This window comes from Schistocerca americana, chromosome 1, assembly GCF_021461395.2.
Source record: "Schistocerca americana isolate TAMUIC-IGC-003095 chromosome 1, iqSchAmer2.1, whole genome shotgun sequence".
Taxonomy (NCBI): Eukaryota; Metazoa; Arthropoda; class Insecta; order Orthoptera; family Acrididae; genus Schistocerca; species Schistocerca americana.
In genome coordinates, this window is record NC_060119.1 from 514,525,304 (window position 1) to 514,540,412 (window position 15,109).

A 15,109-nucleotide genomic window follows, 5' to 3' on the forward strand; every position below is an offset into this window, starting at 1 on the left:
AATTCAGCTAGCTCTAAAAGGAGAAAAATGTAAGTTACTGTGAGTGAGTAAGAAAAACAAACGAGAAATGTTCAGATAAAGCTTTAGTAGAGTTCAGCTTGACACAGTCACTTCGTTTAAATATCTGGATGCAACTTTGCCAAATGACTTGAAATCTAACGAGTGTGTGAGGATTGTGCTAGGGAAGGTAAATGGTTGACTGGTGTACTGGGAGAATTTTGGGAAAGTGTAGGTCATCTGTAAATGATACCACTTATAGGATGCTAGTGCAATCTGTTCTTGAGTATTGCTCTTGTGTTCAGGATCTGGACTGGGTCAGAATAAAGGAAGACGTAGAAGCAATACAAAGGATGGCAGCTAGGTTTGAACAACACAAAAGTGTTACGGAGAGGCTTCGGGTACTGAAATGGGAATCCCTGGAGGGAAGGCAATGTTCTTTCCAAGGAACACTGTTAGGAAAATTTAGAGAACCGGCATTTGAAGCTGACTGCCGAATTGTTCTACTGCCGCCAACATACATTTCATGTACAGATCACAAAGATATGAAAAATTACGTTTTACACAGAGGCATATAGACAGTCATTTTTGCCCCCTCTCTGCTTGCGAGTGGAACAGGAAAGGTAATGACTAGTAGTGGTACAAGGTATCATCCGCCACTCTATATGGTGTCATGCGGAGTATGTATGTAGATATAGGTGCTACCAGTTCATGATTTCAAAAAACAGTTTGTCAGACATTGAGGTATTAACCCTTGCATGATATTTTGATACGCAAACCATTGCATCAGGTCTGTTTGACTCCAAAACTAAAATGCAAAGCAGAATACAATATACCAAAATTACACAAGATAATTATTTAGAATATGCATTTTTATTCCCTTTTAAAAGGATAAGCATTTCAGTGATATTTTGTTCATCATTTATTTCCAAATAATTAATTTTTGAATATGAAATTCAAGTAATCTTTCAAGACAGAGATCAGAGATACAGTATATTACACATTACATAGTATATGATGCTCACCCTTTGTTGTCATCTTCATGGGACATACAGATCACATCGACTTAGTGTGGTGGGTCTTTTTTTTCCCTCCATACATGCTTCGAACAAGTCTCGCTCGCACAGTGATATGCTTGCTACCACTTGGCTATATGTGACACCTTCTTTTACTAGGCAGAAGTAGCTGGTCTTGTTCTTCACATGATAGCATGCTGACACCAATTCCTCTCCCTGCTAGATAAAGCTTTATTTTTTATAATCACAAATTTTGATGTATGTAAGAACCATTTTAGGCATTCTTCAGAAATTCAACCCTTGCAGCTTTATTACCAGAGCTCAGTGTGTGTAGGATATATGAATTCAGAGCAGACACTGTTAATGGCCATCTTCTTATTCTCCTGACAGTGCTGTAGTTACTACATAACTGTCTCTCTTCCACATTTGTATCTTAATAGAACACTATAACTTCTGGCATTTTCCAAAAGTCCGTATTTTCATCGATCTTTCCATGATAATGCATAACGGAAATTTACAACAGATCGCCATTTGGCTGGAACTTGAGGCACCATTGTTAAATCCTTTCTAAAACCGAACAGCCATGAAGCAACACTACTTCATTTCTTGGACAAAAATTGTGGGGGAATATCTGGTTTGTTCTTTTATGTTATGTTCTGACTAATGTTACCCTTTTTTTCCAATATAATTCTTGCAAGAGGCACACTGAAATAATAGTTATCAGTAGTTAATTTCTGTCAGTACCTTCTAGCCTAAGCTGTTCCAACATTGCCCCTTAGAGCGCAGGTACCTCCCTGGTGCCTTTCAACACACTTCAGTTGTTTGTCCTGCTGTACCCGTGCCTGTGCCTGTCCGTCTGACTGCCAGCAGGCACATAAGTTGGAACAGCATTTACTAGAGGAATGTTGCAGGATCTTCTATATGACATAATAATAGCAAATATATCAGGCCCATTTTTATACCACAGGTTTCAGAAATGGAGACAGGAAACCAGCGTATTCATTTCCAGATGGTCATTATCTTGTGGGTCACAATATCTGTCATACAATCAACAAATGTTTGTTGTATGTGTGGTACTGTACATAATATTGTCATCCATAAGTTTATCATCACACTAAAGGCAGGAGACTTTTGTTGGAGTCTTTGCTGTTGTAGCCAATGCTAAGGTTCCTGCTCGTAAGAAATGACGATACGACCTTTGGGACCTGCACTAAGACTGATTTCATCTGCCGATCTTTACCCGTACAACAATCTTTAGTGACAAATGAATTGGAAGATTTGTCACTTGAAGAGACAACCACATTTGAATCCGCATCATGCTCACTTAATTGCTATGGTATCCTTTCAATCTTCTGAATTTTCCTAGAACAGACAGTTCATCACAAGTTCATAACAGCTCTGCCATAATATCCTCAGGTGTGAAAAATGTGTACATTTTCTGAAAGGACATGAGAAATATTGTTGAAATCATCTGTATGTACAGTGAGCACATTCTAAAACATGTAAGTGGTCAGAAAAGTGATGATAACTAATTTAGTTATGAGATGAGCACTTGCAAGACAATGTTGGCGATCAAGTGTAAATGCCCTTTCGGGTTACTTCGTGGAAATACTGAATAACGTTTGGTCACTTTGCCAAAATGCAAAGCAACACAAGTAGTCATGTCGGGTCATAAAAAGGAAACAGTCATGGTTGCAATGGTTTTAAATAGAACTTAAGAGACAGCCACACAATAGAGATTTACATGGGACTAACATTGATCCAGTAGAAGTTGTTACATGAATTAATTGCTCCAGAAGATTGATTTATGTATTTATTACAAAAATCAAGTGCCAGTGCAGTTTGTAATGGCCGTATATCTGATTTTATTAACTTATGTATCAAAAGAAAATTTAACCAGAAAAAAATAGAAAATTGCAAACTGCTGGAATAGATTCCCAGTGTTTACCTTAAGGAGATGAACTTCTAAGCATAATCAGTAGACATAACAGTTTGGAGAAAAAGCTATCCAAGCTTTCAGAACTGTTAAATTTCTTTCTCAAAGAAAAAAATAGGGGCTGGTTGGGAATGGTTAGGAAGGAGAAGCAAAATGTTGTTTTTTCTCTCTCCTTATCCTCAAACCTATTGGGGTCCTTCACAACCTGGATTCTGAGTTGCCAAGTCCTCCTTTTCTATGTATATATGCTCATTCTTAGGGATACAATTTGTTTGATGGCGTTGTTGCTTTTGACATTTGTGGCTGAAAATTGCATATACTAAAATATTCTTGATGAGACACCTCATGTTTGGTCTGTGCCTCTTTATTCTTGCTTTATGATTAGTTTCCTCTCTTCAGCTTTTGTGACTGAAAATTAATAGGTTTTGTTCTTCTTCCAGATTTGCTCTTCCAGAAGAAGATTATGTTGAATTCAGCAAGTTTGTTCAAGACCGTATAATTGGCACAAGAAACCATATTGCAACAGTAAGTATATCTGTGCTATTTCACTTTCTGTTAAATGTGAAGTAACTTTGTTAGGAAATATGTTATGTTGGTTTTCAAACACCAGAAAAAAGCTAGTCAAACAAATGTTTCAGACATGAAAAGAAACCATTTAAAAATTGCAAACCACTTAATGAAAGTAAAATCTTGGACAACTTGTCAGATACTCTGTTCTTATGTTGTGTTAAATAGTTACATTCCTGAAATTCTCTTGTAGAAGTTTGTACACTATCTGCACTTCCTCTGTTATCTGATAAGACGTTAGTTGAAATTCTCATTAAATGACTTGAAAGCTTATCAGCAGGCGTCATAGCAGTTTTCTATTTGAAGCAACAGTTGCTAATAAGCACATTGGTATCAGTACCCTGTTTCACAGACTTATTTTTGGTGCGACCGCTTAGGTCACAGGTTCGAATCCTGCCTCGGGCATGGATGTGTGTGATGTCCTTAGGTTTGTTAGGTTTAAGTAGTTCTAAGTTCTAGGGGACTGATGACCTCAGATGTTGAGTCCCGTAGTGCTCAGAGCCATTTGAACTTATTTTTGTACCCAGATGTGCTATGACTTAACACAGCTGCTCTCTCAGAGAAAGTAGCAAGTGCAAAGTTTATTAAATAAAAAATTATTTTTTTGATCATTTGTTTCTGCAGACAGCTGTTAGCATAAAAGAGTTAGCAGTGTTAAAAAACAAAATGTGTGAAGTTCAACCTTAGCTTTGTTATTATTTAAGTTCACCATATTTATCCATACTGTTTGCATGGCCTGCGGCAGTGGCTTTATTCATGGTCCAGTCACATTAATGTGACCACCGTATACGTTCAACATCAACGTGAAATAAAGACTCGCATTCTGCAGGTGATAGCACTAGTAATGGAGGGTATATAAAGAACATCGGGAGGGGGAGGAGGGGTGCAGCAAACATTTCAGCTGTGTGGAAACAGAACAATTTATCTCGTATCCAGAAGGGCAGGCCCGTGGGTGGAAACATTTCTGAAATTGCCAAGTTTGTAAACTGTTGCATGCTGACTTGGTTAATGTGTAAATGCATGACAAAATGGCACTATCCGAAACCGGCCCCTGAGGCAATGGTGGTACACCCCAGGCCGTAGATGAAAGGGCTGAACAACAGCTTTAGAGATGTCTACAGGCAAATAGATGTGCAACGAAAGAGCAACTGGCTGCTCAGCTGAACCGAGGGGCTACTAATTATCTCTTGAACTACCACGCACGAACATTGCTGTGTATGAGCCTCTGCTGCAGGCAACTGGTTCATGCACCCATGCTGACTGCCGTTCATAGGCAACGAAGGCTGGAATATGCACACTGTGGCATCAGGTGGACTTTACAGATGCATCACGTTTTATGCTCTGTCAGACAAATGACTGTTGGCATGTACGGCCCTACAATAACTGTCGGAAAGGACCAGGCTGGAGGAGGGAGCGTTACGGTGTGTAAAATGTTTTCGTGACATTCCCCGGGTGATCTCATCATTCTGGAAGGCACAGTGGATCAACACAAGTGAGAATCTCTTCTCCCCCCCCCCCCCCTCATGTTTACTGAGAAATAAAGGAAAATAACACATAACCATGTTTCCTGAGAAATAAAGGAAAATAACACACAAAACTTAAACCATATTGGTAAAAGTAATAAACAACAGCTCAGCATTTTAAACACACTTGAGTAAAAGAAAAACCAAAAAAGGCAAGAGTTGCCATGACCACAACCCAGAACCATAAGTTTAACAAATTACACTCTTTATTACAAAGTTATAATACAATTAATAATCAGTCCACATTCATATGTATGTAAGAATTAAACTTCAGATTCATATATTTCTTTTCTTACAATGGGTGCAACATGCCCCAGTGCCAAGATGACACCAACAGTGGTCGGCCTTGGGCAAGCAACATTGAAAAATACTAACTAGGTGGCTGTCTAAAACAGAGCTTTAACACACAAACTGTTATAAAACACTTACAGTAAATCCATACAACGTGCAAGGTAACTTTAAAACTTATTTAAAAGGAAAGAAACTTCAAAACCTTAATAAATTTTAAATAACACCAGCAAGACAGCTGGTAGATCAATTAAATCAATGAATGTTTCAAGTTTATGATTATCCACCAGAAATCAAATTTACACTGTTCCACAAACTGCAGATTAGATTAAAGTAACAGTAATTGACTAAACAACCCCAAGGCCTACCAAGTTTAAACACTGTGAGCTTAAAATTTAAAAACAATTGAAAGGCTTGAAACACCATTAGCGATCACTTAATATCACTACTCAAACAGGAGCCACCAAAACATTCCTGGAGCCAACATGCCTGATACTTCCATTCTATCAGTATGTAAGGACCGTGCTCACTATGGACAATCATACTGTGAAGTACATCTCAAATTACTCCACCAATCTCACACTCCAACCTTCAGGAAACTAAGGTGAAATCAATACAGTGCCATAACCTTCGCAGAATATCACCTTTTCTGCAGTGCAGTGGCAAGGTTGCCCTAATTAAGCAGACTGCGATGTTTACTTCTGTACAAATGCACAGAGTCCAGACAGGGCCTAACCAACAGCCGTAGTTGCTTGTCGTTACAAAAGGTACACTGCAACAGGTTCATGTAACTCCACTAGCACTGGTATTCCACATGGCATTGTCCACAGCAGGTATCGCCATGCACCTGCCAGAAAAAAACACCTTCAGGCTCACTTGACTGTCCGGACACACACACTGCGTCAAGACAGTCTGTGAGTGCCCTTCAGACCTCTATGGCCCTGTCCCACCCCTTATCACCAAGGCAGACCTAGCACGTAAGGAAATTATCGCTGCCACCGACCACAGATGACCTCAACAAGTACGCCTCTATCCTTGGGGACCATATCCATACCTACATGCAGTTTGTTTTTTATCGGCACAATGGCATCTACCAGCAGCACAGTGCAACATGTTGAGCACCTCACAGTGTATGTGCATAGTTCAAAGAGCACCAGGATGATTTTATCATACTCCCTTGGTCACCTGTCCGCAGCTCGTGGTCTTGCGGTAGTGTTCTCGCATCTTGCGCTTGGGGTCCCGGGTTTGATTCCCGGCAGGGTCAGGGATTTTTCCTGCTTCGAGATGACTGGGTGTTGTTGTTGTCGTCTGCATCATCATCATCATCATCATCATCATCATCCATCCCCATTACGGTCGGAGGAAGGCAATGGCAAACCACCTCCACTAGGACCTTGCCTAGTACGGTAGTGCAGGTCTCCCGCATCATCCCCTACACTCCTCGGAGTATGGGACCTCATCATTATCATTGGTCACCATTCTCCTCTCCCCCCCCCCCCCCTTCCCACCTCCTCCCAATCCCTCCCCTGGATCGAAACCCATTCGAGAATATGTGGGACCATCTCGATCGTTTGCGCCTTGGATCCTCAACCATGAAACCTAGTGCAGCTGATCACAGCACTGAAGTTTGCGTGCCTTCATATCCCTGTTGGTACCTTCTAGAACGTCATTGACTTTTACAATTGATGGTTCTGAAGACATGGGCTGAGGTGTGGATTGGAATTTGTATCAGTGTAGGAGATGATGTATGGTATTCCATGCAATGGTGATATTGCCAGTGAGGTGCAGTGGATAGCGCATCTGCCTAGGTAAGGAGGAGACCCGGGTTCTAGTCCCAGTGCTGATACAAATTTTAATTAATTGCTCCAGCCTACATCATTGTCTCATTGAATCTGTTCCTGCTTGTGCTGCGAAAGGTGGTTATTCCGGCTTTTTACAGTGGGTCACATTGATGTGACTGGACAACATATTTAAAGAATATGTTCTGATACAGCGATACAGCTTCAAAATTTAGTGTACCATGACATTTCTATATCAAGTAGATGGTGGATGAACTATCTCAAAACACAATATTAAATAATTAATGCAGTATGGTGAGTAGCACACACAAGTGTTCACCACTGCATAAGAGTAATCTTTGTCATTCATTGCTTTGGGCAAATCAGAGGCATTGCCACTCCCATCTCTGTGGTATTTTTCTCGTCCTCCTCCTACCTCTCTCCTCTCACTCATCAGTATGATTGTCAGTTGCAGTGTATTTGCTGAAAATGCATGTATAGTGTTAACAGTAGTTTTGTAAAGGTTTTACCATTTGAAATATTACTGTTATTTATTGTTATTTTCAGATATATGATGTTGCAACAGGCAAAAAAATTCAGACGCTAACTCCACAAATATCGAACCAGTATACAAAAAACAAAGCAACATTTAGTCCGACAGATGAACTAGTACTTTCAGATGGTGTACTGTGGGATGTTACATCGGGCAAAGAAATACATAAGTTTGACAAACTCAATCAAAATTTAAGTGGTGTATTCCATCCCAATGGATTAGAGGTATGTGACAATTTTGATATTCTGACACTTCTAATTTAGCAGTTAGTACTCACTAATTAATAAAATCAACAAAAACTTATCAAGTGATGTCTCTAATGCTAATACAAAGTGACACATACGCTAGCTTTCAAAACCAGAGATATCTGTTTCGATGAAACAAAAACTTTTAGTAAATTACTTGAATGTTATATAGGAAGGTTGTCCTGGTTCATACAAAAAAGAACAGAATAAGAAGAGCTGGCCGCTGTGGCCGAGCAGTTCTAGATGCTTTAGTCCGCAACCGCACTGCTGCTATGGTCGCAGGTTCGAATCCTGCCTCGGGCATGGATGTGTGTGATGTTCTTAGGTTAGTTAGGTTTAAGTAGTTTTAAGTCTAGGGGTCTGATGACCTCAGATGTTAAGTCCCATAGTGCTTAGAGCCATTTGAACCATTTTAGAATAAGAAGAGGTGCAAATCATAGCCAATGAGTTTCTGAAGCAATGCTTCAGAATGAGCATAGTTATACGTACAGTTCTCCACACATCACCTGGAGTGATTTATAGATGCTAGATAAATCATTGCTATCCATACATCCACAATGTACTGATCTTCTTTTATCACTGAAGAAGAAACATATTGTTCTGAAAGCTATGGGTTTTGTTTCCTATCTAAAATTGCTCTTTAAGTAGTTTCTCTCTTCCAGAAGATAAATAGTGGTCAACCTCTTGTCTTTGAATGATCCCCCACCCTTCTGCCTTCCCCCTCACATTTTTTGACTAAATTGATATTGCATTCTTATGGTAAGAATATACCTTTCATGAAACCTTGATGAATTCACACCCTTGCGGTCTCCCCCACCCTAGCGGTCTCCCCCACCCTAGCGGTCTCCCCCACTCCCCGCACTGCACCCCCTGTGTCTTCTGCTCCCCACCCTGTCCCCCACCTGCCAGACACTGCTCTGTGCCATTCCCCCTTCCCCCCCCCCCCCTCGCACCGCACTATGGCTCCCTCCCACTCAGTGCCCATCCCGCACTGCCTCCCCCCCTCCCCCCAATGTGCATTCTCTCCTCCACCCCTCTAGATCACTGTTTCTATTCAGTAGCAGAATCTTCAGGCTTGAAACAAGAAAATGCAAAATATGTTACTGCAAATAGTGCAAGTTCTTTAGTAGATAAAGCCAATTGAATAGACACATTCATGAGAAAGAGTGCACCTACATTTATATAACATCGACTATTGTGGAACATACCTCCAGTAAATTAATAAGAAATCCCAAGAACTTTTTAGAAAATCCAAAGATGATTAAAAAAAGTTGGGATTAGCAGCACATGATCTAAATACACACCTCTTTGTAATTTCACATCTTATTGCTTCTTCCCACCAGGCCACACTGAACTTTTACAACACCTGACCGTGTTTTAGACCTTATCTCCTGAAAGCTTTAATCACCAGTATGTTGTTACTAACTCCTTGGCACTATAGCCCATGTAGGGCCTTGCCTCCTGGACAATCTCTGCCCACTCTTCCCTGCTGGCCGCCTTGGCTCTCCATCTTCTAAATCCCATTCTTCTCAAGTCATCTTCCACGTTGTCTAGCCATCTGGTCCTTGGTCTACCCATTATACAGTGTCCACTTGGTTTTCCTTTGGAAACTTTCTTGACTGTGCTGCTCTCCATCATTCTTTCCATATGTCACAAACAACATAGTCTACTACTCTTTATTTCTGTCGTGGTGTCTGGTTTGTTGTATAACTCTCTGATCTCTTCATTATTTCGAATTCATCAAAATCCCCTATGATTCACTGCTGTGGAGAGTTTCCTAAGTATCTTCCATTCCCATATTTGCAACACCTCATCATTTTACGTCATTATCCAAGTCTTCAAACCGTACATCACCACAGATCTCACTATTGTACAATACTATGTCAGCTTCAGATCCTACTAAGGCTTCTTGCTTTAAATACATTAATCAGTGTGAAATAGCTCCTGTCACCAGCTGTAATCTTTGCATGTATTTCTTCTGTCATATCATTATTCTCAGTTACCAGTGACCCAAGATATTTAAAACACACAAATTCTTTCCCGGTGACAGTCATGCTTTTTTTTCCTTCACTATACCTTTTCCTAAATGTTAACATATACTTTGTCTTTGACTTTTTAATTGTCAGCCCCATCTCCATTCCATATCTTTTATAATTTTTTGAGCTTTTCTTCGAGGTCCTGTTTCCTCCTGGATAACAAATGAATATCATCTGCATATGCGAGAGCATGTGTCACTCTATTAAACAGTGTTCCCCCAGGGTTATCGCTCTGTGTGTTTCGCATTACCTTCTCCAAGGCGACATTAAACAGAATAGTGGAGAACACATCACTCTGTCACAATCCTTGGTTAACTTCAAATGCCTTTGATAAAGTGCCCTCAACCTTAACTTTACTTACTGTTCTTCTCAAAGTCATTTGGGCCAGTCTTATTAGTTTGTTGGGTGCTCCTACATTGATCCCTTTTGATACTACCATATGCTTGTTGGAAATCAATGAACAGCTGGTGGACGTCGATGTTATACTCATAACATTTTTCAATGATCTGTCTGATGGTAAAAACCTGATCTGTAGTAGATCTATTGGTTCTGAAACCATACGGGTTGTCTCCTAGATACTCTCCTACATATATACTGATTTTTTGTAATACTTTATATTCTATACAGAGGAGTGCAATTCCTCTATAATTTGCAGTCAGTTTTGCACGTTTCTTATGTATAGGTCAGAGTGTATTCCACTGTTCCGGCCTATTTTCTTTCCATAATATTTCTACTATAATCTCTTGCAAAACTCTTATTAGTTTTTCTCCACCATATTTTATAATTTCTATTGTAATATTGTCTTCTCCTGGAGCTTTATTATTTTTTTAAAGAGTCTTGATACTAGCATTAACTTCTTCCAGTGTAGGTTCCTCGACAGTTTCCTGGCACTCTTCTTCTCTGTTTACTTCCTGCTCCAACTCATCTCCCACAGCAGTGTCTACTTCACATTCGTTTTTTGATTCTGTATTCATTAGTTCACTAAAATACACCACCCATCTATCTAAAAGCTGATCTTTCCCTCCAATCAGATTTCTCTCCTTATATTCACAGAAAACTGCTCTATGTTAGAATCCTTTCATTGTGTCTTTCACCCGCACATAGAATTTCCTTGTTTCATAGTCTTTCTCTCTTCTAATTCTTCAATCCACTGTTTTCCAAATTATCTCTTTTTCCTCATACATTCCTTATCTGCTCCCTTTCTCTTCTTCTGGTATTCTGCTACGGTAGTTCTTGTTCTCCTCTGCAGCATTCTTTTTCTTGCCTCATTCCTTCCTTCTATCTTCCTCATACAATCTTCCTCATACAATCTTCATCAAACCAGACTTGGGTTCTCAATTGCTTCTTTTTACCGAGTACAGTTTGGCTGTCTTCTGTATTGTACCTTTGACTGTTTCCCATCTTTTTTCGATACTCTTGCCTGCCTGATCTTCAACTTCATTAAGTCTATTTGTCAAAATAGTTTTATACTGTTGTACTGTGTTTTCATCATTTCTTAATTTAGCATCAACAATCCGTGGCACAATAGTTTTCTTGGTCTGTCTGTAACCATCCATCCTCTGTCTATATTTGATTCTTATCAAATAGTGATCACTATCTTCATGTGCACAACGACAACTATCCACTTCTAATATATCTGAAGCATGTCGTCTATGTATGAGTACATGATCAATAAGCCACACTTAATTTGATGTAGCTACCAGTTTTGTGTGTGCACTGCTTTGTAGTTCGCATGTTAAGTTTGTGCTTTGGTTCAGCCACTAGGGGTCACATGGCCTGCTAATATGACTGTAGTTGTGTATGCAGCCGGAGTGGAAGGCTCTGCTGGCCTCTTGGGTATTGCTAATTGTATTGTACCTTGCCTTCCATGTGTGTGTGTGTGTACTGTTCAAGCAATAAATTAGTGTTCTTGGATTAGAACACAATTGTAACAAATTGTACCAAAAACAATCATTTTTTGATGGATCTTCAATGTGCTGTTGCCTTGAAACGGGATATTTTCATAACACACAAATTATACAGCCAATATTCTGCAGCTAACAATATGATACATCTTGCTATTTTATTGCAACAAATAATTTAAATAATGATGCATTTTCGAAAGATCCTCAAAGTGCTGGTGCTTTGAAACAACATAGATTGGTAGAACGTAAGTTATATAAATAAAAATGCAGCCCACCAAATACAGGCTTCAACTGAAATCCAATATGGTATAACCTAGCTCTTTACTGAAGAGAGACGGCCTGCTTGTTACTAGATGGAACTTTACTATCTCATTTGTCTATGTTCAGATGCACATTCCGAATATCTTACATGGTTGATATTGCTCTACACATTTGGAAAGGCTTCATAGCATGCTTTTCCATAATATGAGGTCAGAAATTAGGCATGCTCAGTGTTGACATTTGAATGCACGGCCACTGAAGTGGTGACTTAAGGGACCTTTACTGAAGCACACTCTCCATAAAATGGAAGTGCGATTCTATCTAGACATAGATTTTCAACTCTTTCAGTTACTTCTCAATTCCAGGGCACCTTTTCATATGTCCTCTGTACAGCAATCCTTGTGATGGTCAAATTATGGTATGATTGACTTAATATAAGTCTTCAACCTGCTTAGAGATTTTATGTAGAATCAGTATTTTCTCAGGTTCTGAGAAAGTCTTTGACTAACATATGAATGTTGACATAGTAGTTCAGCGCATTCACTTTTTGTCAGCTGCACAAATGCCTGTTGTCATTTGCACATACTTTCTTGTACTGAGAGTGGAATAACCTCTGCTTCCTCAGCATTTACATAATTTTGTTATTAAACCAAGATGGCTCTTTTTTGTCCCAAATCTACTTACTTGGCACGTACTTCTTCAGAGTGTGATTTACAATCACTTTAAACATTGCCCATACTTCCACTATATCCATCATATTGGCACTGAATGATGACCATTTACTTTCTAAGTAGGATGATAATCGTTGATTTTTTAACTTTAGTGACCAGTGCTGCTGTGATATCCCTGTCTCTGCATTAATGCTGTCAATAAGGCCAGGCCTGTTTACATCTAAAGGGTCCAAAAAATTTCCATTGTGTGTGGGTTGTTGTACTAGATGTTCAAGCAAGATTTTGGAGAATGTGTTCAAAACTTATTAACAAGACTATCTGCAACAAACCAATAGACATCCCAGACCATGCTATGTAGATTAAGGTCACCTCTAACTAATATTGCATGTCTGTGGTACTTTGGTGCTGTTGAGAACAGATTTTTTTGAATGGTTCTTAAAATCTTACAGAAGATTTTGGTGCCTGCTAAAAACTTCTGTTTGTCATTTGGGTTCACCTAAACTGGTCATTTCTGTCCACATACCTTTCCAGTCACTCAGTTTTAAAATTGATAGCCATAATATTTTTTTCAATGGTAGTGAACACTTCCTCTCCTATTGCCATTTAACCTGTCTGTTCACTTTACATTCTGTGTATCATTAAATAGTTCAAAACTTTCTGCTTTGAGTTATGTCCAGCTCTCAATTTTGAGTATAATTTGAACATGATAGTGTTCCCAGAGAGCAGTACATTCAGAGACTTAGTTACTTATATTTTTACAAGTATCTTTACTTTGTAAGGGTTCCTATTTCACTCTCTGCATATTGATTGGCAGCTATGAAACAAATATCTTTATTTTTTGGGCTGCTGTTATTGGATGGTTCTTTTTTACAAGATAATGAGATTATAAGTAAGTCTATGCAGATATAAGGATCCTTTGCCATTTTTTAAATTTAATTGGCAGCAGACTCTTATTTTCATCAGAGGTGCCCTCTTGGGCACTCCACAAGTACTCTGCTACCTGAGCAGCTGCATCCTCCATGTAATCTACATCACACCTATCTAGTGGAATCCTGCAGTTCTCCACCCCGTAACGCATATGTCTTCAGGCATTGCAGCTTTCCTGTAGACAACCAGGATAGTCTGCAAACAATCTCACAGAGCTTCTGACACTATCCACAAGATCAGGGATGTCAAACATTTTGACTTGACTGGGCCACAATGGAATTTTTACACATTTTGTGACAGGTGCTCAATTCTTGGACTGCATTGATACTTTCTTTGGACCACATGCGACCTCTGGGTTTGTACACCCCTGCACGAGATCATTTATATACATATTTTATAATTCTTCCTTGATATACTCTTGAAATTACCGTCGCATTTGTTGATTTTGTTCTGTTAAGAAAGGCATGTTAAGGTCGATGCAGTAAAAAAAGATCAATGCAGTAACAAATCTGGCCCAGTACATATTAGACTCATACTTTGTTCATTAAAGGGCAGTGCAGAACTGTATCGAAGGCCATCCTCATGCTGTCAAGCTTTGCGTCATCTGTAGTGCTATGGAACTCGTAGCGAATAGAATGAACTGAATTTTGCTAGATCACTTGTGGTGGAACCCATGTTAATTTGTATAGAGGACATATACATTCTCAAAAAATGTAAAACATGTTTTGTAATTGTACAATTGATTAGAATGGGAGATAAGGTCTACAGTTTATTAGCATTTGTACAACAGCCCTTCTTGAAAATGAGACCGAGCTTCTTGCTAATGACTTGGCACCCTTCATTTCTTTGACAACCTGTAATATATGCTATTGCCTTTCCACTGTGTAGCTGTTTTAGGTAAATTTCTATTTCACAATTTCCTATCTCAGCCTCTGCCATTTAAGGCTTTGAGGAACGATTGAGAGGACGATGTATATTATGAACATCTGCTGTGAAACAGGTCGATTGGACGATTAGACCGTATTCACTGTTACAACTCTCTCTCTCTCTCTCTCTCTCTCTCTCTCTCTCTCTCTCTCAGCATACTAATTAAATGACTGAATAGATGATTTGGATCCAATTACTGTCTTTACTTAAGACAAAATGCTTAGGGTTTGTAGTCATATTGGGTGGCAAAAATGTATTTCAAATTCATTGAACACTTTTTGCATTGCTTTTCTTACCTTAATTTTGGATTTTTTTCAGCTTCTGTTTCTTGGTGATGAAGCTGACTTTGATTTTGTAGCAACTTCTCAGTGTGGCAATTAAACCACTGCAGATGTCTCCCATCCCTCATATAGATTTAAGCACATATAGATCTAAGGCCTATTGTGCACTGTTTTCGAATTTTATCCACATGTGCTCTGT

General features: G+C 39.2%; 1 protein-coding gene across 2 annotated transcripts in view; it reads left to right on the plus strand.

Annotated features, from left to right (window-relative positions):
• The window catches only part of LOC124605100 (DDB1- and CUL4-associated factor 1), a 245,064-nt gene that overhangs the window by 213,549 nt on the left and 16,406 nt on the right, over positions 1 to 15,109 (plus strand). For both annotated transcript variants that reach the window (XM_047136553.1, XM_047136560.1), the window contains exons 25-26: positions 3,390 to 3,474; positions 7,673 to 7,882. In XM_047136553.1, coding sequence (XP_046992509.1) covers positions 3,390 to 3,474; positions 7,673 to 7,882 — 295 coding nt within the window. The remainder of the gene's footprint in view (positions 1 to 3,389; positions 3,475 to 7,672; positions 7,883 to 15,109) is intronic.